Source organism: Lepidochelys olivacea (assembly GCF_965140295.1).
Source record: "Lepidochelys olivacea isolate rLepOli2 genome assembly, chromosome: 7".
In the NCBI taxonomy this organism is placed as follows: Eukaryota; Metazoa; Chordata; order Testudines; family Cheloniidae; genus Lepidochelys; species Lepidochelys olivacea.
This window is the reverse complement of record NC_140417.1, coordinates 53121268-53144285: the sequence shown is the minus strand read 5'-3', so window position 1 is coordinate 53144285 and position 23018 is coordinate 53121268. Positions and strand designations below refer to the sequence as shown.

Here is a 23018-nt window from a genome sequence, read left to right as displayed (position 1 = left end):
TTTTAGAAGGGAAGTGGGGTGTCAGCCTTTGGCAAAAGTAAATGAGACTTTTTTTATTTGACCTCTCTGTATAGTGGAACAACCACAGTATAGTAGGTCACTGCGGTATGGTTTCGCATTAGCAGAGGCACCAAATCAGATTTCAGCAATTTGCTTAGTGTGCTGTAGAGAAGGGCCTGAGCTGTAGAATTCATATTTCCTGCTGGATCCGAATGTGCCCGAAGCTGAGGAGTGCTTGAGCCAGGGGTCATGGAACACAGTCTGGTTCTGATGGTCAGATCTGCATTTCAAAGTTCCTGGGGAATGTTAGGAGCTTGGGTACCCAGGCTGATCCCTGCGGTACCCAGAGTAAGGTTAGCCCTGAAAGCAAAGTGAGATGCTCTTCATAGGTTTGAACTTGAAAGCTGGAAAACATTTTCATACCCCAACGAGCAGCATTGAGAGCGAGCAAGTTGAGTGCCGGGCTTGACGATTCCATGTTAGCTTGTTAACTTGTGGTTAGCTTGTGGCTAAACAACAAAGTATAAGAAGCAGTGAGAGGCAAAAGGGCATTGTTTAAAAAGTGGATAAATGCAAAATAATGCACATTGGAAAACATAATTGCAACTATACATATAAAATGATAGGGTCTAAATTCGCTATTGCCACTCAAGAAAGTTTTGGAGTCATTGTGGATAGTTCTCTGAAAACATCCGTTCAGTGTGCAGCGGCAGTCAAAAAAATAAACAGAATGTTGGGAATCGTTAAGAAAGGGATAGATAATAAGACAGAAAATATCATATTGCCTCTATATAAATCCATGATATGCCCATATCTTGAATACTGCATGCAGATGTCGTCACCCATCTCAAAAAAGATATATTGGAATTGGCAAATGTTCAGAAAAGGGCAACAAAAATGATTAGGGGTATGGAATGGCTGCCATATGAGGAGAGATTAATAAGACTGGGACTTTTCAGCTTGGAAAAGAGACGATTAAGGGGGGATATGATGGAGGTATATAAAATCATGACTGGTGTGGAGAAAGTAAATAAGGAAGTGTTATTTAGTCCTTCTCATAACACAAGAACTAGGGGTCACCAAATGAAATTAAGAGAAAGTAGATTTAAAACAAACAAAAGAAGTATTTTTTCACACAACGCGCAGTCAACCTGTGGAACTCCTTGCCAGAGGATGGTGTGAAGGCCAAGACTATAACAGGGTTCAAAAAAGAACTAGATAAGTTCATTGAGGATAGGTCCATCAATGGCTATTAGCCAGGATGGATAGGGATGGTGTCCCTAGCCTCAGTTTGCCAGAAACTGGGAATGAACAACAGGGGATGGTTCACTTGATGATTACCTGTTCTATTCATTCCTTCTGGGGCACCTGGCATTGGCCACTGTCGAAAGACAGGATACTGGGCTAGATGGACCTTTGGTCTGACCCAGGATGGCCTTCTTATGTTGTTCTCATTGAATTCAATCCTGTTAACCCAAGTCTAATGACCGACTTCATTCTTTCAATTTTTTTCTTTTTCCCTTCATTTGGTGCTGATTCCTCCTCCTTCCCTTGAATCTGATTGGACAGGCCCTTTCCCCTCCCCGTCCTCCTCTTCCAAAAGAGGAGAGCTTTGCATGGCACCCTCGCACTGACATGAAAGTAACCAACCTGCTGCCAGTGCCCATAATGGACTGTGTGTACCTGAATGCACCCAAGCCTTATACACAGCATGTGTCACCAAGTTGCAGCAGGCAGTGTTATTCCTCATCACCTGCACCCTTTGCAACAGTCCCCAGTGAGAAGCCATGCTTTTCCGCAGGGCATCCCCAATCAGCCAATTTGATTCCCAAGGACGTGGTGCATGCTGGGCAGTCACTTTCGGGAAGTAGCTCCTTGTTATCAGACTCTTCATCCAAACATCAAAACCCTGCCAGGGCAGATCCTAGTAGTGAAGCTGGAATGAATTCCACGTATGGGACTAAAGCAGATAAAAAGGTCAGCAGTCTATATGTGGCTTGTTTATCTAACAGCACTTGCTCAGCTGCATCTGAAAATTCCACCAGCATTGCACATGACCAAACAGAGAGCCCCCGTTTGGGAACTGAGGTCACTCAAGCACCAGCCACCAACATTGTTTCCTCTGTAACAGATGCTGGAAAATCTCTTCCTCCCCCTCCTCCTGTCCCTCCCAGGCCATACTTTAACATTGTCCTCAGTAAAGACGCAGTTAGCTATGGTAGAAGCCATTCCTCCAGGACTCAGTCTCCACCTCCTCAGGCTGTGAGGGACAAAGTACTAGAGCCCCAGAGTACGGCTGGCAGTGGGGACAGGATGAGAAAGGAACCTTACCTTACGCAGCAGCAGCAGCAGCAGCATCTGTACAAGGTGAAGGGACGCAGCATGGTACATGTTTTCTTCATAACTTTGTTTTCTTTCAGTCGTGCGAACGGTTCTCTAATTCGTACAGTGTCCCCTCTGTATTCACCTCTTCTTAATTTCTGCACGCAGGTCACTCTTGTGTAGTTTGATTCTTGTCATCTGCTATTCGATAACCTCTCACTTTCCCCCCAAAGTCTGAAGAGTATGTTTGTGTGATGTGTGCGTGTTTGCAGGCTCAAATCAATTGGTGAGGGGGTCAGCAATGGGAAATATTCCTGTTTAGGTAGGTGTACCTGTAGCAAGTGCTGCAATGCAGATGAACTGCTTGTGGTTCAATCGAGAATTAAAGGACAGGGGGAAAAAACTGGCATGCCTTATCCAGTGTGTTCACGGAGCCTTTGGCCGGTAAACAGAACATCTCTAAGGGCATAGCTCGCTCTGAGGAAGGAATGTCCAGTGGCTTGGATGCATGCCAGCCTGTCACTACCCTTGCAGTGCTGGGATGTGCACCCACGAAAGATGGATTGCCCCATTGCGTAACCCCACCTTATTTCCCACAGGATGTCATTTCTACCACCACAGCTCAGCCTGAGATTATAGTAGTCCCACTCCTCCAGGTTAACACAGACAGAGAGCAAGAAGGCAGCTCCAGCACTCCGCCACCGCCTTTGGTACCTTTGGGGCAAGGTGCCACGTTCCCTGAGACCGTTCCTACTGGCTCACCTCTGACTTTTCCGACACTAGACGATTTCATTCCCCCTCACCTCCAGAGGGGTCCCCACCATCACTATCTGCCCTCCTCACCTGGCATCTCGCCCCCAATTTGCCAGAAACTGCCATCATTCTCACCGCCACCTCCACTGGTGCCTCCCGTCCCGGAGGCTTTGCACAGAGTCTTGGAGCCTGAAATCACTGGAGTCCTCTCACGTACAGTAAGCTTGTTGAGTACCCTCCTCACAGCTTTCCTGAATTTGTTTCTAGGTTAAAATAACTTTCTCGTTGGCATACTAAGCTTTGAAAGAGGAGCACTGACTAGCACCTTGCCAGCCGCATGACCCCTGAAACCTTGTTTACGTCCTGTAATGGTGCATGTATGTCATCTACCTTATCTGGCTTGGGAACTTTGCAATTGTTTGGTTTTTCCCCAATATTTTACAGTCTCTCTCCCCCACCTCTGTCTCTGCTGGATAATCTACACCTTTGGCTTTAACCATCTTAGGGGAATGTACTATGTATGATACTTGCACTTCTCATCTGAAAGAATAACACCTGCTGCTTGAGCTTTGGCTAGCTGATGGTCTCTCGACAACAGTAATATCAGAAGCAGCAAAAGCAATGCAGTTAAAGACGGCACACTCTGTCCTGCATGGTGATAAAGGGCCACGTTCTATGTGTGTATTCCCACTGAAGGCAATGTGAGGTTAATGCCAAAACAGAATGACCCACAAGCTGTAACTTCACTTGCTAATCTGAGACCCTTGCAAGTTTCTAAGCACCATGTGTCCCCTTGTTTGAAATATCGTTGCTCCTGCTGAAGTCTTTACATTCTTTAGAATTCTCACATTTTGACAGGACATCACCCTGGTTTTTCTGTGTTTATTTTCTCTTTTTAAACCCACTTCCTTTTTTACAAGGGGGCAAATGTAACCACAAGAATAGCTGTAAAGGTTTGGATGCTCATCTGAACCTCTTTGTAACAGAAAGTTTACCACCAGTAGCCCTATTACAGGATTTCCAGTAACTCCTGAGTGAGAAATCCAGCAAGAATAACTTCTCTGATGATGATTTTGTGGCTGGGCCTGGAAGAAGTAGCAGAGAGGCATGTGAAAATGGAAAGAAACAAGAGTGGCATTTTCAGAAGTGCTCAGCATTGGCCTAACTCTGCTTCTATAGTCAGTTGGATTTTTACAATTGGGGAGAACTTTAACAAGCACCAAAGTGACTTAGGAACCTAATCCCATTTAAAGTCAATGGGATTTAGCTTTCCAAATCACAAGGGTGCTTCAGAAACTGTGACCCTCTTCCACTCTAATGGGAGCAAAGTGTCGCCAACTTTGTGTGATTTTGAGGACGCCACCCTCAGTTTCCCAAACATTTTCTTTTAAATGACAAATTTAGGTTTGGTTTATATTTTTGGCTGTGGAGATGCTCCACTGTGATTGAAGTAGCTCACTACACTGTGGTCTTCTGGCTCTGCCCACCAAGCCTTCCCTTCCCACACACCCCATCTGCCTTCTGTGCATTGTATCAAGGAGGCTCCCCAGCATGCAGCAGATGCATGCTCTCTATATAGAGCATTCAGATCTGCCTCCCCACTCCTGTGCTCAGCAGGACTGCCTTGCTTCCACCGCTGAGGGTACCTCCATAGATGGGGGCTAGATCTGCCCCTCAGAGAGCTTTGGAAACTCCTGGTTTTGAGGCTGCTGAACAGTCACCTCTTCTTATGTTCTCATAAAATGACTCAGACCTAATTAGACACTTGATGGTGTAAGAGTGTCAAGAGAGCTGAATAGTTCAGCCCTGCTGCCTCTCTGATTCAGTGAGGCTGATTGTAGCTGGTGGTTCTGCTAATAACATACCCTAACCAGAAATGGTCTATGGCACCAGGCCTCACTTTGGAGCGTGTTACTTCCTGATCCTACAGACACTTCCTGCTGACACTTCCAACCACTGAGCTCAGTGGGACTGCTCACAGCCAGAAGTGCTGCGCTCAGTTGTGCATGCAGGATCAGGCCCCGCAGAACAGTAACAAAGCCGGCAGCAATGGAGCAAGACTCTCTGGTCCCCTTTTTAAAAGAATGACTAGCCCTGTGGGCCAGCTCCGTTTCACAGACCAATGGCTTGCAGCATTTCACTCTGACCACAGAGTCAGAGCAGCACAGAAATCCAGAACTCCACACTCTTGCTTTTTGGATGCCCATTTTCCGTTAATTTCTGTGAGAATTGAGGGTCCAAATCCTTCTGACACCTTTGAAAAAGCTCTGCCTTAATGACAAAATCAGCACATAAAAATACATGTATCGTTTTTGGCCAACGGCCCCATCTCCCTAGCCTCCCCAGCAATGAGTGCTTCTGTGAACCTGATCTGAAAGGGTCATGTCTGAGCTAGCCTTTAACATCTCCATGCAGACCCAGTCTTTGCTCCAGCAGCACAGGTGGTGCATCTGTGATGCTAGGATTGATTTAAAATAAATAATAGAGCAACTTGCCTTAGGCAATCCTCATTGCTCCCTGAAGCTGTGTTGTGTATCTTCCACGCTAGTGCCCTATTGGTTACTCTCCACCTGTTTTTTTTTCATAGTTCTGGGTGCCCAGTCGTCACACTGTCTAATGTCTCCTAAGTGATGGTGCTAAACTTATTTTTCTGATCTTCCTTGCAAAGCCAGCTGCAGTAATCGGGTTTCACTCAGAATCGCATGAGTTTTGCATGTCTGACTACTTGCTGGGAAAGGAATTCTCTTTAAAGAAAGAGTGGGTGAGTGGGTGGGTCTCTCTCTCCCACAACCAGATTAGCTCATTCCTGCTGCCAAGTGTATGCTGTATATAGCATGATGGTTGAAGTCAAGGACACTTCTTCTGGTGTGGAGGGAGAAACCTAGTACAAAAAAACTATAGTTATTCCTTATTCTACTAACTGCAGTTAACAGGGAATGGAATGCCTGCAGGGTCAGGGTAACAACCTGTGCTTATGCCTTCTACTAAAATGTGCTACGATACCTTTCTTATTCCATATTAAAATAACTTTTTCCAGAAACACCAGCGGGCTAGTGATGCTCACATGCATCTTCTTCTCTTTTCCAGGACCCATGTCCTGTGCTAAATGAAGTCTCCCCGCCTCGCACTGGCACCAAATACCAATCCTCCTTAACGTCGATCAGCAAGCCTTCCTCCACCTATCCCTCAACCACAATTGTCAACCCTACTATCGTCCTCTTGCAGCACAACAGAGGTAAGGAGACATGCAGGTGTATCTCCACTTGTGGCTCAGGTTCATTCAAGTGGAGCAAGCTATTGAAACTCATTGTAATGAGCTGGCAAGCATGTGTGTGTACAGCTGTCTTCAATCAGAACTGTTGGAGTAGATGTCTTAGGCTCTATACTGTAAGTGGTGACAGAGCCTGGACTTTTGAAGTAGAAGTGTCCGAGTGTTCTCCCTGCTGCAGTCACTGTGAAGGTGTGAGTGGCTGAGGCATGCTGTGCATTGATAGCTGAGACATGCTACATGGCCACAGATGTGGTACAACATATAATTAGTGAGAGACCCAAACAAAAGCCTTGGACCCGAGAGTTTTGGGGAAGTTTGGTATTGATCTTTGCAATTGATCCCAATCTCTGTAATGGGACAAATCGAAACCCCAAATCACATCATTCTACAGCCGCCCTGGCTCAAAACCATCTATAATTACAATTCAAACCCTTTCCCTCCTTTATAATAGCTCCCTCTGCAGGGTAGGTTCCATATCCTATGAGAGAAACGTTGCTCCTACTCCACTTTCCGTGTAGGTAATGTTATCCCAGCCCCAGTCGGGATCTGTATTGCCTAGGGGAGTTAGGTATTGATTTCCAGTGAGATTTGGGCACCTAACTCACTTACACTGCTTTGAAAACCCCAGCCTAGGATGTTACCATTTTCCTTTTATCAAGGAAATCAAATATCACCCATTAGAAGCAAGGTCCATTTCTCTCCTGCTTTTTATCATCCTTATGGAAAGTGCTCCCAGATGTGTTCCTCCGCAGTCCTGAAATGCTGTATTCGATTCTTTTCTAAAGCTGACTTCAGTCTTTGACCCCAGAGCTACTGATCGAAGTTTATCTGCTAGGTAATATAGCACAATGAAATAAACCCATCACTAGCTATTGGAGTGATACTCCCTGCTCCAGCTGGAGTCCCTGTTAGTAGCCATTAACAGGAGCCTTCTCCCTTTATGGAAAGCATTACCCTTAACTTAGCCTCTGTGGGATGTGACATGATTACCTTGACTGTACAGACTGGAAGGCTATGAAGCCCAGCTCAGCTCTTGGATGGAGTTAAATGCTGTGCATGGCACATTGGTGTTTCCTCTGGGCAGAGGAAGATGCAGGCCCTCTTTCCTTCTGCCAGTGCTCTGAGAGCAGCCTGGCTCCATGCGAGCTTTGGATAGCTGTAGGTGCAGCTTGATTAAAGGCCTTTCAGCTGTTCCGTCTTGGTGTGCTCAAGCTTGTTGTGTCACACACAGTTCTCCCCTTGACAGAGAAGAGCCAAACCCTTTGGTTGATTTTAAATCTGTACTGAGCCTTTTCTCACTCAGGACAATTCAGGTGTCTTTGTCACACAAGGAAATGCCTCTTCCATTCTTCCCTGAAGCCACCATCATCTACTCAGCGGTTCTCTGGGCAGCCTGCAAGCTCCTCAGACTTTGCTGAGGGTCCCACACCGTGACCAAGCATGGAAGCACCAATGATTTAGTATGTGTCTGGGTCTCTGGTCTATCTCCAGTAGTGCAGAGAGCTAAACAACACATTCCTCTTCTTCCTCCTGAGTTCTCTACCTCAGCTCAATACACAGGCCTCCTCTCTGCTTAATAGTGAGGAGAGCTAGTAGGGAGGAAACCTCCTCTTCACCTAGGAGCTCCCTTTTCTCCAGTTAAAGTCCATTCACCCCATGTACATTCCTCATTTCTCCCCACCCCCCAGAGATGGAAACATTTCTCAAACACAACCTCCTTAAACCATCTATGGGGTGTTATGCCAGAAGATCTTCCTGATTATCAAAGGTGTAGCAAGGAGGCATGGCCTCCCTCTGAGACTGACAGGGAGGGACTGCAACCCACCCCCTGGTGGGAAGAGTCAGGAAGGCCAGGCCCAGCCTGCTGAAAACCAAGGGGCTGAACAGGAACAGGAAGTAGAAAAGGCAGGCCTGGCAGCTCATTTAGGAGATAGATGCATCACGTGTGCTACTGTAACCTAAAGAGGATTCTGATTGTACTGCGGACTTGTCATAGCCGCCAGCTGATCGAGACACCAAGGAGCTGGCCACCTACCCCGGGGAGACAGGACAGACACAGAACGGAGGTACCAAACAAAGGGGACGTAGGAAGTAGCCCAGGAAAACTAAAGTACAGTCTGATTGTTTCTTAGCCCGATTCTAGGCCCGCATGTTTCGTGTCTTCCTACCCCCTGCCACCCCACTCCTGAGGTGGCAGCTTCCCCACTCAAGGCCAAGGGGCCCATGTTTGTCGGCCATCCACCAGAGCCAGGATACCTGACTGTTTGGTGCCCCGCCCTGCCTGAGCACCTGGGTTCATAGGCTCCTTTGCTGCTCTGCCTTGACCACAGATCAGAGCCCTCTACTCTGTTTGGTGCCCTGCCCTGCCTAAGGGCCTAGGCTCCTAGACTCTGTAGTGCTCTGCCCTGCCTGAGGGCCAGAGCCCCCCTTTTCTGTTTAGTGTTCCACCCTGCTGGAGGGCTTGAATCCCGGAGGCTGATTACTGCTCGGCCCTGCTTAGGGGATCCAAGCTTCACAAACTGCTAATTTCCCCCTTTGATTGCCGTTCTAAGGGCGTGACAGCAAGGAGACGTGGCCTCCCTCTGTGACTGACAGGAAGGGACAGCTCCACACACCTACAAAAGGAAAGGTCATCTCCTCAATAGAGGACCTCCCTATTTGATGGCTGGCTCTAAGATCCCCGTTACCCAACTCTACCTCCTTGATTATAACACATGGATGAATCTACCCTTCTGCTCTTGATGCCCTATTCAGAAGAGGGAACTTTGCAGCAGATGGGTTCCCATTCCCTTCTTGAGGGCAGGCACATTGTTGTCTTAAGCACTTCTCTTTTCCATTTGCGTTTCCCGGTTATTTCTGGGTATTGGTGACATTCACAACAACACACCTGGGCAGCTTTCCATTGGGGTGGGTGGGAATGTGTTGGGCTAGGAGGCAGGGCTTGCAGAGTTTTCTCATGATTGCCAGAGGACACCAGTGATCCCTGCAGAGGGAGCTGAATTTGAGTGAGCGAAACAAGGAATTCTTCTATGGTGAGTAGCCCCACCTTGCATGTCATGCCTGGAGAAGTCTGATTATCTGAGCAAGCAGTGTGTCCAGCGGATTACTGCATCCTGCAGATTTGCTTGGAGGGTGAACCATGCTCCCAAAGCAATCATTTCCCTGACAGGCATTGCAGGAAGTGGCTTATTGCTAATAGGTAATGGTCATACTATGCCCTTCTCATATTGCCATGACTAAGATATTGACATTCCATTGGAGAGTGCCATTCGTCTCCAAGTTCTAAAGCAATTTCATAATCAGAAATAAGTGAGAAATATTTTTTTGAACTTCTGAAATTCTTGTATTCGCCACATCAACTTTCAAAATTATCAGTGTTTGATATTGTTAGTAAGATGATACAATTTGAAATGTCCTGTATACTTCATATAAACTGTGCTCCTTGTTAGGGAGAAAGTGTTCTCTTGTCGTTAGAGCAGGGGCTTGGGAGCCAGGACTCTCTGGTTTCTATTGCCTTTTCTGTCCCAGACTCGTTATGGGACTTTGTTTGACAGCCTCCACTGACTTTGAATGTCTCAGTTGTTGGGTGGCCAACATGAGATATCTCGAGTGTCTCAGGTTGAGAACCTAGGAAAGGAGGCTCCTAAAAAAGAGTGGTCCTTGTGAAATTCTTGGCCTTTACCAGCCTGTACCTCAGTTTATCCATATGTAAATTAAGAATAATCATTCAGTCCACAACTCATAAGGATATTGCGGGTCTTAATGATCACAAAGCATTTGGCATTCCTTGCCACAAAGGCCCTACATATGCAGAAAAATGGCTGTGTTATTACTTAATAGTAATATTATTAACATGCTGCTAACTTGAGTATTATTTGTTGGTTTATTTGACAGTAAGTCTTCACAATTGTTTTTAAACTGTCTTCTGTTAAGCTGTTTTCCTTCTCTCTGACATAACTATACTTTGTTGTTGCAAATGTACGGGTCACTTTGTATTGTGATGCTGAATAGTCACCGGTGCTGCTCTTTGGAGGGCGGCGGGTTTGTCACTTTGGCAGGGTGTTGAAAACTTGATCCACTCCAGCAGTTTCTGCCATTGTGCGGACGGCACATTTCTTGCCTGTCAGAAACACAGCAACAGGACGCTTACTGTCTATGTCTCACCCTCTTGTTTTTGTTTTTTTTTTCGTTTTCCTTCTCTACCATAGAACAGCAAAAGCGGCTTAGTAGCCTGGCAGGTATGAAGCAAAAGGTCCTCACCCCACAGCTGCTGCCTCTGCTGGAGTCAAGTGGCTGCTTTGCTAGCTTGCAGAGTGCCTTTAGCAAACACACTTCTCAGTAACTGCAAGGAAGCGAGCTGAATCCCTAAAAATAAATGAGTGTTGCAGCTCAGCCACCACAGCTGAGCTTTTTGTATTAGTTTTTTCTGAAAGTGTTGGAAATATGCATAGTTGCAGACAGGCACACATTAATGTGGCCAACCCCAGCTGTCCAAAAAGCATGAGATTAAAAAAAAAATGTGGAGTTCTTTAGTTCTCTTCTGGTTTCTGAGCCTATGGGATACACCTGGGACATGTTTTCAAGCTTCTCTCTGCAACCATGAGGGCTAGAAACTAACTTGAAAAAGCAAGCTGACATTCTCATGTAATAACCTGACTCCAGGAGCTGAGGCTTTAATGAGAATGCCAAATATCATAAAACTCATGATAAAATCCTGTGCATGCACACACTCACACATACGTACTTAACACACCCACACTGTCCCCTTGTCTGCTTTCCCAGCAAGGCTGGGAAGTTCCTCCTTGAAGGGAAATCTAGGACTTGTCTACATGGTGCTGCAGTCTGGTCTCCATGGGCGTGAGTTGTGGAGTACTTTGTGTTGTGCTCTTACTGTCCCACGCAGACCCTGCTGGCAGGAACTAAAGGGTACCAGGTGCACTTTATTGTTGTCCTTTTTGAAACAGGACCACAACTATATAAACTAGTTCACAATTTGTTTTTGCCAGCAGGGTCTACATGGAGTGGTGAAAGCACAACACGTTAGAGTGCTGTACAGTTCACATCCCATAATCCAGACAAGCCCCTCATCATTCTCATCCCCTGACATAGAGCCTCATATGGTAGGCGACAGACGCATTCAGAATAGTACCTCACTGCTCTCCAGCAGCTGCAAGGTATATGAATGAACTGCTTTTGTTAAACAGTATTGCTGCCTGAGGAGATGAGGAAGAGGATGGGAAAGAGGAAAGGAGAGAGCGAGAGCAAGCAGTCAGTACCCAGACACCCTAATGTGGATGTAAGGGAGCCTGGACTCTGTGCTTTGTACGGGGCCTAGTCTGATGGCTCCCTCTCCAATCAGCTGGCACGCCACACCTGCAAAGTCAGCCCCATCGCTCGCATGGCCTATATTTTGTGCCCTGAAGCACGGTGCCTGTCTCCTCTGCACCGTTGCCCTCTTCGGCAACATCAGCCAGTGTAACATTTTCTCTTCTCCCTTCCCAATCGAGTCGGCATCTGCGCTGCCTCTTTGCCACCTGGGGTTTTAAAGTCCAGTCAGATGTTTCCTCTTGGTTTTTTCTTTTCCAAAGTGTTTCCCGTTGTGGTCAGGAACTCTATTGTCTGTTAAGCGGGAAATATGTTGAAATCCTCCCACCTGGCTCAATGTGGAGTATTTCTAGGCAGGGTTTGTTCCAGCCTAAACAGTCGCCAATCTGGATCACTGGAGAGTGCCCTGGCATTGCTGGCTTCACACCTGCTCTCCGTCTATCAAAACAATCACATAAAGGTGGTTGACTGACCCCCCTGACCTTAGCTTGCATCCTCTGGGTCACACCAACAAAACTCTGATGCTGAATGCCCACCTGTCACTGCTCCCCAGAATGGATGGCTCAGAAGATACTGAGTGTTGTACCTGATAGTATGCGATCGGTGCTCTCTACAGGCCTCAGAGCAAAATTATGGCCTGACTTACACCCTCTGCGATGTCACTGAGTTGCATGATATATAAGTCAGGGTGGGATGTGGCCCGAGAACTGTTTTCTTCCTAGGTCATTGCTTTGAGTCCAGGAACATTCAGTAGGGGGCCCATGGTGAAGGGCAATGATGGCTTCAGCCCACTTTCTAGAGGACAAGTTCCCCTGTTGCTAGAGACACCATTGAAACTGGCACTCGTTGGGTCTCCTTGGTGACAAGCTTAGCTGAGTGGCCAAAGGCTGAACAGGCATGAAGACTGAATTGCCCTCTCCCCTTAAGCAACAACCCTTGGACGAGGAGTCCTTGCGGCACCTTGGAGACTAACAAATTTATTTGACAAGGCACCTCTGATGGCATAGAGTGAGGAGCCGGTCCTGCTATCGCTCCCTGTGCTACCCCAGGTTCAAAGCCTTCTGTCACTAGGACTGTCAGACCTGCACTTTTCACCAGTGCTAAATGCACACCGAGACAAAGAATTCAAGTGAAATCTTTTAAGTCAGTGTAGCTGGCTGGAATATCTCCCACAGCTCTCCTGGAGCCTGTGCCATCCTGGTGAACTCTAACCCTTGCCTTGCACCCCATAAATCTCAAGCTTTGGGTAGGAGAGTGCTCCTGCAGGCCAGCACAAAGTCATTCCTTAGCTCTCTCCAAACTGTCACCAATAATAATTTGCGTGCTTGTAGGAATAGCAGTCAGAGCTCAGACTGTTGGTCCATTCAGTCCAGTATGTCTGCCTTTGTCTGCCTAAGATATTTCCAGGGTAGCAGCACCATAGCCTAGGACCACTTGGATGGCATGCTCCATCCACCTGTGTTGTGGTTTCCAGGACTACTTATAGGGAACTGTAGAGCAAGTCCCTCCTGAGCCCAGGAAGGGATTGGTTTACATCCTGAAGAGTGCAATTTGATTATGGTAACATAGCCTTAACTTTCACAATTACAAAATAATAATGGTCGCATGATTAACCAATCCTTTAAAAAAAAAAAAAAAAGGTTCCGTCCAAACCTCTGGCCAACTGAACTTCCCTGGAGTGACTTCCACAGACTGATGGCGCTGTAGGACGGAGTATTTCCTTTCTAGCACAGAAGCACGTCTTTCATCTCCAGCAGGGGCACTGAACGTGACAATCACAGTTGTTTTACATGCTCACCTCAAAGAAGCAACGGGTTGAGATTGGGTGGGGGTAAGAAGCTGAGATTTCTTCCTGAGTTCAGATCATTTCACATCCGTAAACCTTCCTTCCCTCTGGTCTTCAGAGTCATGGAAGTCATCTGATTTCACCAGAGCTTTCCATACTCTGTTCCCAGCAGCACGTAGGTAGCTCTGCCATGGGGTCTGGTCAAACACTCCATACAGAAATGTAGAGGTGAATATAGAAGAAGGGGACCTCTACATTAGGAGCACAGTAGGACCAAAACAGAGAGTATGTGCGTTCTTGGGGATAGAAACATTGAATAGTTTTATTTTAGCCTTGCCACATTCTTGCCATTTATAAAACTTTTTTCTTGAGCAAAAGAACCCCCCAAAAGTAAGTTTGAAGATGATTTAAAAAAAACAAACAATCCTAATAGAGGGAATTTTGCAGTTCAGAATTGTGTTTGCTGTGAGTACGGTCAGAACAATGCATGAGCCTTTCCTCTGCTAACCATCCTTGTCAGAGCTCCGCAAATTGAACGGCTTTGGGCAATATGGTGAAGTGCATGTGAACAACTGTTCTTCCTCTCTCAGATGCATGCAGTTCTTTAACACCAAGGATAGGACTTGGCAAAGCGTTGATAGAGCAGACTGTGAAATCACACACATTTCTCACCACTGCCATCCATTTGGAGAAATCCTGCCTCTAGCGGGGCTTAAGGCATGCCATTCTGCAGCGCCACATGGCACATTGTAGTACCAGAGCAGCCAACGGTCCATTGGTTCCTTGCCAAATTGATGTGGTGCCGGGTGGCAGGTGCTAACACATACATGTGCCAGAAGGAAAGGAGCTAGGTATTCTACATGGAAGTAATGTGGTCTCAAGGTATATCTGCACTGCAATTAAACCCCACGGCTATCCCATGTCAACTGACTTGGGCTTGCAGGGCTCAGGCTGCAGGGCTATACAACTGCAATGTAAATGTCCTGGCTTGAGCTGGAGTCTGGGCTCTGGGACACAGACACACGCACACTGTTTAATTACAATGTAGACATACCCTGAAGGACTGAGTTTGTGGCTGAGAGCCAGGATCGCCTCTGTTCTAATCCAGACCTTGTGCATAGCCGTGGGCAAATGTCTGAAACCTATGTTTTCTAAAGCGGCCCCTAATTACAAGTACCTCCATTTTCTAGGTGGCCTGTCTGAGACACCCACCAGTTCTGTTGGGAGTTGTGGGCTGTCAGCACCTCTGAAATCAAGCCCAGGGAGTCTCAGAGGGAACCCAGAAACTGAGGCATCCAAAAGTAGAGGCCATCCTGCTCCAGTTTTCTCCATCGGTAGAGTGGGTTGATACCCCTCATCACAGTGTGCTGGAAAGATGTAGTTAATGTTGGCATAGTCCTTTGGAAGTACTCCACGCTGTAAACACAGGTGCAGGAGGAGGATGGAAAGTGGGTTTGGAGAATAGGATTTTAATGTCCAGTGAGCATTTACTGCCCCAAATCCCATTTCAACACTTTGGTGCAAATTTTCAGGTCATCTGAAAACCAGATGAGAGAAGCTGCTCTAAGAGCTGAACTGGACTCTAGGCCAAGCATTATTTGACAGCAGAGAAGTTACAGGCGAGATAGCATTCAGAACTGCTAGCTACCCAGACACTAAGCCCCCTATTTATTTAACTAAAAAAGCCCCGGATGTGGCACTTCTCTGCAGAATTGATTTCTACTGAATTCCCCATGAAAGACACAGTGAGTTTGCGGTCTCTGGCCACCTGAGTGGGGGTTGGGGACAGCACACGCAAAGAAGTGGTGAAGAGCTGTGGAAGTGGAGGCTGAACAGTCTGGTCTGCTGCATCTGTTCCATGGGAGAAGTGCATTCTTCACTCAGCCTGCATTGCTCGTGGCAATTAATCCTTTTGCTGCTGGTCTTTTGGGAACAGATAGTCCAGGGTACTTGGACCATTCAGCAGTATAGTAGGTGTGTTTGGCAAGAGGTATCCAGAATGCTTAGCAGCAGCCCTACTGTGACTGCTGTGTACTCAGAGGAGAATCCCTGCATTCTTTCACCACATACTCATTAGAAATTCAGAAGACATTTTAATCTATCCCAGTTCAAATTCTCAAAGCCAAATTCTGACCTAAATATATTAAAAAAGAATCTGTCTAATGCAAATATACTGGGCACCAGCTTGGCTCCATAGCTTAAGTCAAAGAGCAAGGCCCTGTAGTTGAGGGCTCAAACAGACTTAGATCCTTGGTGGATTGAGGGCCGGGGGTATATCATGCACTGACCAGCAACAAGGCAAATAACCATTTGAGACTTGGAATCAAGCCATGGATAAACATTCTCTTCTCCCACCAGATTGATGCTTTGTCCCTGGGAATGATGCATCAGTGGTAACGCCTCCTCTTTTCACACCAGCCCCCCTTTGCAAACAAACCCTTAAGAACTTAGGCTGAGAATGTCAAATCTGCCTAAGGGATTTGGACACCCATTCCCATTTTTTTAATGGGAAGTAGACACCTTAATTTTTTCTTGCTGGGTTTAAATAGCTGCTTGATTTTCTTATCAGGTTCCTGTGTGTTGGGTCCTGATTATGAATCTAAATGATCCCAGGGACCTCCATCTTTTTCTAAAGACATGTTTCCCACAGCTATATTGTGCAGTTTGCTTTCCTTTTCTCTAGTGCTGATGCTGCAGAGAAGAATGCTGTCTCAGAACTCCATTTTCAAGTAAAATGCACTAAGTGAGCATGAGACCTGAGTTCAAATGGTCCTGGGCATAGTTATAGCAGAAGTGTTCCCCACCCGCTGGGGTGGTACTTGTGCTTCAGGCTTTTGAGGCTGATTCTTCCTAGGTCCAGTGAAGCCAATGGAGACATAATTTGGTCTTGTCCCTGCCTTTAATGATGGTTCTCTGTGTTGGCTCTGTTGTGTGATATTCTATCCACAATGGAGTTTGCTCTGCTCCAAACCCCAATCAGGCAGGAGGTTGCACAGTTGAATGGGAAGTGCCAGGTGCTATGTGGAAGGGTCCTAGTTTGGTAAATAGGTACAGTTGCCCAAGATGTTGGGAACTGGCATTCGGCAGAAGGATACAGTGGAGAGCAATAACTCGGAGGAAAGGGCTCCAAAGGGAGAGTACCACTGCAGAGTGTCAGTGAAGACTGAGCTTGTAGCGGGGCTAATCGTATCCGACATGAAGGGAGCTTTTTACACGTGTTATTGGAGGAGTCTGTGATGTTCCCGCCCCCTCTTGGTTGTGCCAAGCATTTTCTATGCACATTTACAGAAAGCCAGACACTTCTCCCCGGTGCCACAGTCTGCCTCATTGATGCTTTGCCAGGATTTTTGCCTTAGAGTGACATATGTTGGTGTGCTGAAATGGTGAGCATGAGGATAATGACCACCCCTCTTTCATTTCCAGATTCCCTGCCAGACAGGCCAGTTGCTGATAAAGTAGGCCCTGTGTCTGCACAGGAAAAGCCAGCTCAGGATAGTGCTCAAAGTGAGAAGCCAGCAATGGATGAGAAGAGAAGAGCTGTCAGGAGTCCCCAGTATATGGCTGATGTCTCCGTGGATGATGTAGGCATTCCACTGAGGGTAAGAGAACAACACTCAGGCTTACAGGCACATGCTTAAAATAAAAATCAAGAGCCAGATTCTGCCTTCAATTAGACCCATATAATTAAAGCCAGTAGAATTGCATGAGTGTAACTGAAGGTAAAATATCACCCCAATAGATTTATTTCTAAAGTCTTCCTTGTGTTCCTGATGACCCCTTCAATTACTATGGGTGAAAGAATTTTCAAAATCTCATTGCACTTTTTGCTAATTGTGTGGATTTAGTTTCCTCTCTTATTTTGCTTCATGTTGACATCTGAGTTAGGCTGGTCAGGTTCACTTCCCCTATCTAATTGAATAGTGCTGTGTTGCTGAGTTTGGGTTCAGAACACTGCAGTGGGATATGGAAGGGCTAAATTCCTTTGTAGAATCTAGTCCTAAATTTTCCTCAAATTATTTTCACTGAATTTTAAAAAAAAAATCCTGAAAATGTTTATGCTGTTAGTAGGGACTTAGTCCTGGCATTTGAAACACACCCAATTCCACAAACTGTCTGAATTATGTAGTTCAATCTTGCTTATAACTATTCAGTAATAATAAATAAAATATGATAAAGGGTGCACATAGCTTTTGATTGTTAAAGTAACCCTAACAAATTGAAAATTTGGTGGAAGTCAGGCCAATGTTTTTTACTTACAACTATATATTTTTAAACCAGAACACAGACAGATCAAAGGACTGGTACAAGACAATGTTCAAACAGATCCACAGGCTAACTAAAGGTACTGTAATATGGATAACTTTATTTTTTTAAAGAGACTAACCGGATAACAGTTTGCTTCACATAGATGGAATATTGCACTGTATATTAAATAAAGCATTTTGCATTTGTAATCCATGTTTGCTCTGGAACATAGAAATCAGCTAACAAATTTAAAGACGATACTATCAAAGGAGAGAACCCAGTCAATTCCAAGGGGAGGTGTGAATTGCTCTTAAAGGTGAACTGAAAAACCTTTTATAAAAAGAAGAGAATTGTTTGTGATCCTGAATCATTAGCTGGGTGGTGGGTAGACAAAGGCTGTGTCTACACTAGTATATTTCAGGAAATCTCCCAGTATAACACAATGGTGGGGATTGCTTGTGTGAGAAGGGATAAGGGGTCTTTTACTACCTGTTCATTTGACGCTGCTTAGATTTTGGCCCCAAGGAGCACATTTTTCAACTCTTTTCCCACTTGTCAAGGAAACGTCCCGGGGTGATTAGTCCAGAATTTCCAAATAATCATATTTGGAGAGAGAAATACATGTTTTAAAATGTTCCTGTCAGAGCCAGGATTCAGGTTGCTCTGTTCCCCTTGCTACAGTTAGAAAACATCACAAATGCCTTCCTGTCCTTATCTAGCAATGCCATCAACTGGTGCTGGGAAACAGGTCCCTAAACTTCAGTCTTAGCAAGTACAATGACACCGAGTTGACTTTTAAACAAGGAGAGGCTGCCCTGTGAAAATATGGACAGTCTGCAAGAGAAAGGAATTGGTAATGTTACATTGCTTAATAACTTAGGGCCTGATCCAAAACCTATTACGTGAATGGAAAGACTCCCATTAATTTCAGTGGGATCTGGATCAGACTTCTGCTGTTTAATACTGTTGATATATTTAAAAGCCAAAACTATGGAGAGTACTTATATATTGGTTACAATATATCCTCCATTAATGCATTACTTTTTGGTACATTGTATGTTCCACATCTCTTAGTAGTGTAAGAAATGAATGAGATGGTATTAGCAATCCAGCCATGCATAAGGCCTGATGTACATGACAACACAATTCTGAGCTGTGCTTACTAAATGAAACACAGTGGATATAAAATAATGCAAGTTGGTTTGCATTTGCTGCTGCAGATGCTATTTTGATGAGCTGACGAGTGAGTTTATATAACCACTGAACTGGACGGAATGAGAACTGCTCAAGCTGTGAGTCGTAACCCTTGTGCTGCTGACACAGATTGTCCTTCACCTCAGATGATAGAGGCACATGCTTCAGGAGCAGAGGATGAGTTCAATCCCTGCTGTCTCCTGCTGTCTTCCAAGCAGCCCAGATGTGCACCGCAGTGATAACCACTGATGTGCCCATGGCTTTGTTACATTATAGACTCGGCATGAGAAGGATTGTTCCACAACTTCTGTGGATTCTTGCCTCACCTGGACTTCTCCTTTAAATCTTTCCTTTCTGTTCTTTTTCTAAAACTTGCTCCTTCCACTTAGAAACTCCTGAAGAAAACCCTTATTGCCCTACCTACAAATTCCCTGAACTTCCTGAAATCCAGCAAACACCCGAAGGTACCATAAGTTCAGCCAGAGTATCTGTTGTCTTGTGTTTGAGTTAACTGTACCGTAGCTCCATTATAGTAACTAGATTCAGGTACTAGATTATCATTATCCATTTATTACTCATGGTGGAAATTCGAGTACACCTAGTGTGCCTTAGTCTGTGATGTATAAAATGACTAAATCCTTCCTAACCCATTTATGTGTTTGAAAGTATGATACCATTTCAGTCTACTATTATCAAAATAGGCAATAAAAGTTTACAGTGGTAGAAAGTTGGGGAAATGATATGGTGCCTCCACTTCACTGTGGATAGTCTCAATACATACTGCTTTTCTCTGCCGCAGAAGACAATCCTTACTGTCCTACATACCAGTTTCCTGCGTCTACTCCTAGTCCTAAATCTGAAGGTAATAGTAAAGGACAAGATACCTTTTTCTGCACAAATGCTGCCTTGTCCATTTATTTTCTCCCTGGAGCTTCTCCTAGCCACTGAGTGTCATGCTGCCTCCTAATAGTTTGCTGTCTTTTGAGTGTTGCCGTGATGGTTTGAGGCCTATTTTGGCTTTGTGGTGCTCTTCTGGCTTTTTCACTAGCCTTTGACTAATGCTACAAAACTGGGCTCTGCTTTGTTTCATGTGCATAGTCAGCTATACCTAGCCATATGTGTGCAGTGGTTACTTAACATTCATACAATGCTGACTTACATCTCATCTTGATGATGTCTCTTGAAAGATGGCTTTAAGTATGGTTTTGTTTTCCTTGGGAGCAATACATTTCTTTAATCTGCTCTTAAAGTTTTTAATAGTAACACAGGATAGTGCCTGGCTCAAAAGTCACTGAAGCCCTTTGACAAGATTCCCTAAAGTTTCCATGGTCTTTGGATCGGGCTGTTAGTGTCTATCTCTCTTTTTATTAAAGTACATTTTAGAATAAATGGGATGTTGCACATGTTGGTTTGCTCAAGGCTGGCCTCAGGAGCTCAAGGACAGGATTTGGCATTCTTTACCGGGAAACCCATTGTATCCCCTAGCTATCCTTTTGTCCTGCTGGTGGGTGGTTGCTCAGGGGGTGGTTCAGGGGGTGGTTCAAGCGCTGCTCAGAACCCTTTGCACTCTCACTTTCCAAGGAGCTGCTGCAGTAGCCAGTGCTGAAGAGACTGTCCTCTACATGTGAGAAGCATTGGCATCTGCTGCACTCAGCTGAACAGGAGCCAGGACAGGCTAGGTGGGCAGACATCTCCCACTGGGGGAAGTGTGGTTTGGGACTGGCCTGTTTGGGAGTAATCAGTAGAGGTTTTCCAGAGCCCTTTACTGCTACAACGTAGGAAACTTGCCTACTTTGCCTGTGCCTGAAGCCCGCCCTGGTGAGACTATTAAATAATCTTTCCAGACCATTTTTATACAACACGTACGGTGAGTTGTGCATGGTCGAACATAAAATATGGATCCCTTATGTCAAAACAGGCTAGGAGATTTAGACTCACATCCCCTGTTAAAATGAATGGGGAACAGATACTTCGAGACATGGGGATAAGATACATGCCCACCTTTGGTGCTTTGAGATGTATGGATGAAAAGTGCTATCCTATACAAGTGCAATGTATTTGATGCCTTAATAGCAGAGATATTGTGTGAGAGAGAGACTATGATAAGATGATGAATGATTGTTATAAAGATGATTCAATTTTCTTGTTTCAGGATCCATTTTACTTTTGTCAGAACTAATGTATTTTGCCACAAAGCACTGTCATTAATGCAGGAGGGCTTTGTATTCCCATAAATGTTTTCTGCTCATGCATAAATGCACAGATAAATAATATGCTCAGCTTTAGGTAGTCGCAATATTATTAGACCAAACATTTGTCCTTTGTTGTTGCTACCATGCAAAGTATGTTTGGCTTTTGATATCTGCTTGGATTCTTTCTTTATTAGAGAATCCAAGATAGTGGCAATAATTGGGTCCATTCTGGCAGTTCTAGACTATTCAAAGTCTTTTGGAAGTTTTTCTAAATATGAAACAAAGGGTTTGAACAGAGATGGACTGAAGCCTCATAATTCAAATCCAGGTTTCAAACAATCCAAAATTCAGGGTTTGGGTTTAGGCCATTATAGAGACAGAAGCCATTTACAGAATTCTGATCTGGGCTCTTATTTCAAATACCTGCAAAGTGTGGGAAGTTCAGCCCCAGAGTTTTGGTTTGGGCCCCACACACAACTACTACACTTCTTAAGGTGCAATACAAACTACAAGGAAAAGTCCTTGTCTTACAGAAGGAGTCCAATATTGAAGCGATGAACTGGTGATTCCTACCTCCCATAAGGAAGGCCCTATGGGTACGGTACAGGACTGGGAATCAAGAGCCCTGGTGTCTATTCCCAGTTCTGCCAGTGACTTACTGTATGATCTTTACCAAGTCAATCAGTCCTTCAGTATTCCCCATTGTCAAATGGGAATAAATATGCTTACTCATCTTTGCAAAACACTGAGATGCAAAGCGTTATATATATATATTCCAGTTATTAAGGTATCAAGCAGAGTGCCCAAAGGATCAGTCCTGGGGCCGGTTTTGTTCAATATCTTCATTAACGATCTGGTGAATGGTGTGGATTGCACCCTCAGCGAGTTTGCAGATGACACAAAACTGGGAGGAGTGGTAGATAGAATACAGAGGGACCTAGACAAATTAGAGGATTGGGCCAAAAGAAATCTGATGAGGTTCAACAAGGAAAAGAGCAGAGTCCTGCACTTAGAATGGAAGAATTCCATACACTACTACAGACTAGGGACCGAGTGGCTAGGCAGCAGTTCTGCAGAAAAGAACCAAGGGGTTACAGTGAATGAGAAGCTGGATATGAGTCAATAGTGTGCACTTGTTGCCAAGAAGGCCAACGGCATTTTGGGCTGCATAAGTAGGAGCATTGCCAGCAGATTGAGGGACGTGATCCTTCCCCTCTGTTCGGCATTGGTGAGGCCTTATCTGGAGTACTGTGTCCAGTTTTGGGCCCCACACTACAAGAAGGATGTGGACAAATTGGAAAGAGTCCAGCGGAGGGCAACAAAAATGATTAGGGGACTGGAGCACATGACTTATGAGGAGAGGCTGAGGGAACTGGGATTGTTTAGTCTGCAGAAGAGAAGAATGAGAGGGGATTTGATAGCTGCTTTCAACTACCTGAAAGGAGGTTCCAAAGAGGATGGATCTAGACTGTTCTCAATGGTACAAGATGACAGAACAAGGAGTAATGGTCTCAAGTTGCAGTGGGGGAGGTTTAGGTTGGATATTAGGAAAAACTTTTTCACTAAGAGGGTGGTGAAACACTGGAATGCGTTACCTAGGGAGGTGGTGGAATCTCCATCCTTAGAGGTTTTTAAGGTCAGGCTTGACAAAGCCCTGGCTGGGATGATTTAGTTGGGGAATGGTCCTACTTTGAGCAGGGGCTTGGACTAGATGACTTCCTGAGGTCTCTTCCAACACTAATATTCTATGATTCTGTGATTTTATGAATATTGAAACTGGAAAGATGCAGACCCAGTTGGAAACTAGCACTTTCTTGAAATGCAGTGCTTCTATATGTTTTTATTGGCTGAATTATTAGCTGCAATAAATTTTGGCATTTTCCTTCAAATAAATAATTTGTAAAGAAGTGTTTTCATTATTCCATCAGCT

The 23018-nt window shown here is 45.2% G+C and overlaps 1 protein-coding gene across 6 annotated transcripts in view; it reads left to right on the top strand.

Annotated features, from left to right (window-relative positions):
* The window catches only part of SORBS1 (sorbin and SH3 domain containing 1), a 262246-nt gene that overhangs the window by 175042 nt on the left and 64186 nt on the right, over positions 1–23018 (top strand). For all 6 annotated transcript variants that reach the window (XM_084635573.1, XM_084635571.1, XM_084635575.1 and 3 more), the window contains 5 exons: positions 2922–3293; positions 6163–6310; positions 10555–10584; positions 16881–17056; positions 17736–17799. In XM_084635573.1, coding sequence (XP_084491699.1) covers positions 2922–3293; positions 6163–6310; positions 10555–10584; positions 16881–17056; positions 17736–17799 — 790 coding nt within the window. The remainder of the gene's footprint in view (positions 1–2921; positions 3294–6162; positions 6311–10554; positions 10585–16880; positions 17057–17735; positions 17800–23018) is intronic.